The sequence below is a fragment of the Colletotrichum orchidophilum genome (assembly GCF_001831195.1).
Source record: "Colletotrichum orchidophilum strain IMI 309357 chromosome Unknown Scaffold_33.1, whole genome shotgun sequence".
NCBI classification, from domain to species: Eukaryota; Fungi; Ascomycota; class Sordariomycetes; order Glomerellales; family Glomerellaceae; genus Colletotrichum; species Colletotrichum orchidophilum.
Genome location: NW_019172989.1, coordinates 5,703 through 7,559, shown reverse-complemented (window position 1 = coordinate 7,559; position 1,857 = coordinate 5,703). Strand labels below are relative to the sequence as shown.

Sequence of the window (1,857 nt, the reverse complement as noted above, 5' to 3'; positions counted from 1 at the left end):
ACTGTTGGGGTGGTGTTTCTGAGTTCAGCTGAGCAGGTTTTGGTAGATGTGATATGGTTTCGGGACACGGCATACCCCTGCTGCGCTTACGGTTCCGTAAATTTGGAAGCTCGTACACACGGACTCTGAATTACGTTACGTTACCTCATTAAGTCTGGGTTGAAAATCGTCCCGTCCAAGGTTCGAGCATCGGCTTCCCAAAGTTGTTGATACCGCACTCTCTCTGCATCAGTCTGTCGTCCTTGCGGTCTTTGAGGGGTCATAGACATCTCAGCGGCGCGTCAACTTAGAGTTAGTGTAGTGCTCTGACTTAGAGTTGGCATAGTGCTCTGACTCAATAATGGCACGGCTGCGAAGTTCCACATTAGGAGGTGCATCAACACCTCATGAAATTCTCCCAAGATTGACCATTGTCTTTGCTGTTGGCAAAACGATTAAATTGGTATGTCGTTATCTAACAGGTTGAATAAGAGGCTCATGGATTGGTGGGCCTCACTCCGATATTGTCTTCCAAATGAAAGAACAATGCTTGGACCGTCTCGCATCGCGGGGTCCTGTTTTAGTTTTTTTGAACGCCAGTGTATCATACCCGTCTCTGGCCTTGGGACATGCTCCTCGTCCTAGACTGCGCCGATTGCTCGCTTCCTGCTCGTCTTTTTCTAGATACTCTCATCTTAGTCGTTAAAATGGTATGCGTCAAATCATTCGTGTAGTTGCCTCAGTTCTTAACCCTCGAATCCCGAGCCGACCGGCTGGCCCGCTCGACCCGACGATCGCCATGGGTGGGCCGTGGGGTGGAGGAACCCCATCGCTCAGCTTCGGAAAGAAGACCGTCTTTGATGGAAGCGCCTCTTTTTGATGCCTATGACGGTAGAGTGTGAGATCCAAGAAAATCGGTTGTATTTGTGAAGCTTTCACATACTGCGCAAAGATGGCATCTATCGCCAAAACGGGAGACGGTATTGTGGCAGTGAATGGAGCCCTGCAGAGTCACGTGAGCCGACCGATCGCGCTACCTCGCGATCTTTCGAGGACGTACGTAGTAGTTGGAGCAGTAGTAACCCATGGTGAGGATTGTTTAGATATGTGAAGATTTGGGTAGGACAAAGGTGTCAAGTGGACGTTTAAATTGGTGAACGTGGGCGAGATAGTAGAGTGGATATTGGAATTTTTGAAGGGATGGACCAGCCTGGATACGATGGGAGATTGAGCAGATTTTTCTGATTTTCGCGGGACGTCAAAGAATGCCAAATCGCTTGAATGACCAGGAGCAGATGGAGGAGCAGGGCTTGGGAGAAACTTATACCATATACCCCAAACGCCACCGGCGGCCAGACGCCTGCAATGGAGAAGGTCCATTAATAACACACGCTCTTGGATAGTCCGGCAAGTTTCTTTGCGGCGGCAGAGTAGCAGGCCACTGCCACTTGGCTCGCTTTGCGTCGTCCGCCTCAACGAAACGAAACAAGCCTCGAAGACCGTGACACCTGTCCAGGGCTCGCCCTTTCAGGAGCTCCCAGTCGGCTTGTGGCCCGACAGGCAAGTCGAACTAAGCCTAATAATCATCCGACGAAATGGCTTTCACCGTGTCATACAGGGGGAAGGGAGGGAATGGACGGATCAAATCTGGTGGAAGAGCGATAGGCACCGCCTTGGACACCATGAGTAACAAAGGGCGAAAAGAGGGGACGGTGTTGAAGCCCTGCGGGCCTGTATTGGGCCAAAGTTTCTGCGTGGTCAGTGCTTCACTGGCACGGTTTCCAGCTTTCCGGGAACCCAGCGTGCGCCCCTTGGCCCCCCTTGGCCCCTTTGTTAGTTGTTTGCTGCTTGCAGTTGTTGCTGCGTGCTCCTGGTCCT

The 1,857-nt window shown here is 51.6% G+C and overlaps 1 protein-coding gene across 1 annotated transcript; it reads right to left on the bottom strand.

Annotated features, from left to right (window-relative positions):
• Positions 1-696: 696 nt before the first annotated feature.
• On the bottom strand, positions 697-1,359 carry CORC01_04866 (uncharacterized protein; the record flags this gene model as incomplete). The annotated part of the gene is made up of 3 exons (XM_022616513.1): positions 697-862; positions 923-982; positions 1,040-1,359. The coding sequence occupies 3 exons, from the start codon at positions 1,357-1,359 to the stop codon at positions 697-699; spliced, it is 546 nt and encodes a 181-aa protein (XP_022476875.1).
• Between the last annotated feature and the right edge of the window lie 498 nt (positions 1,360-1,857).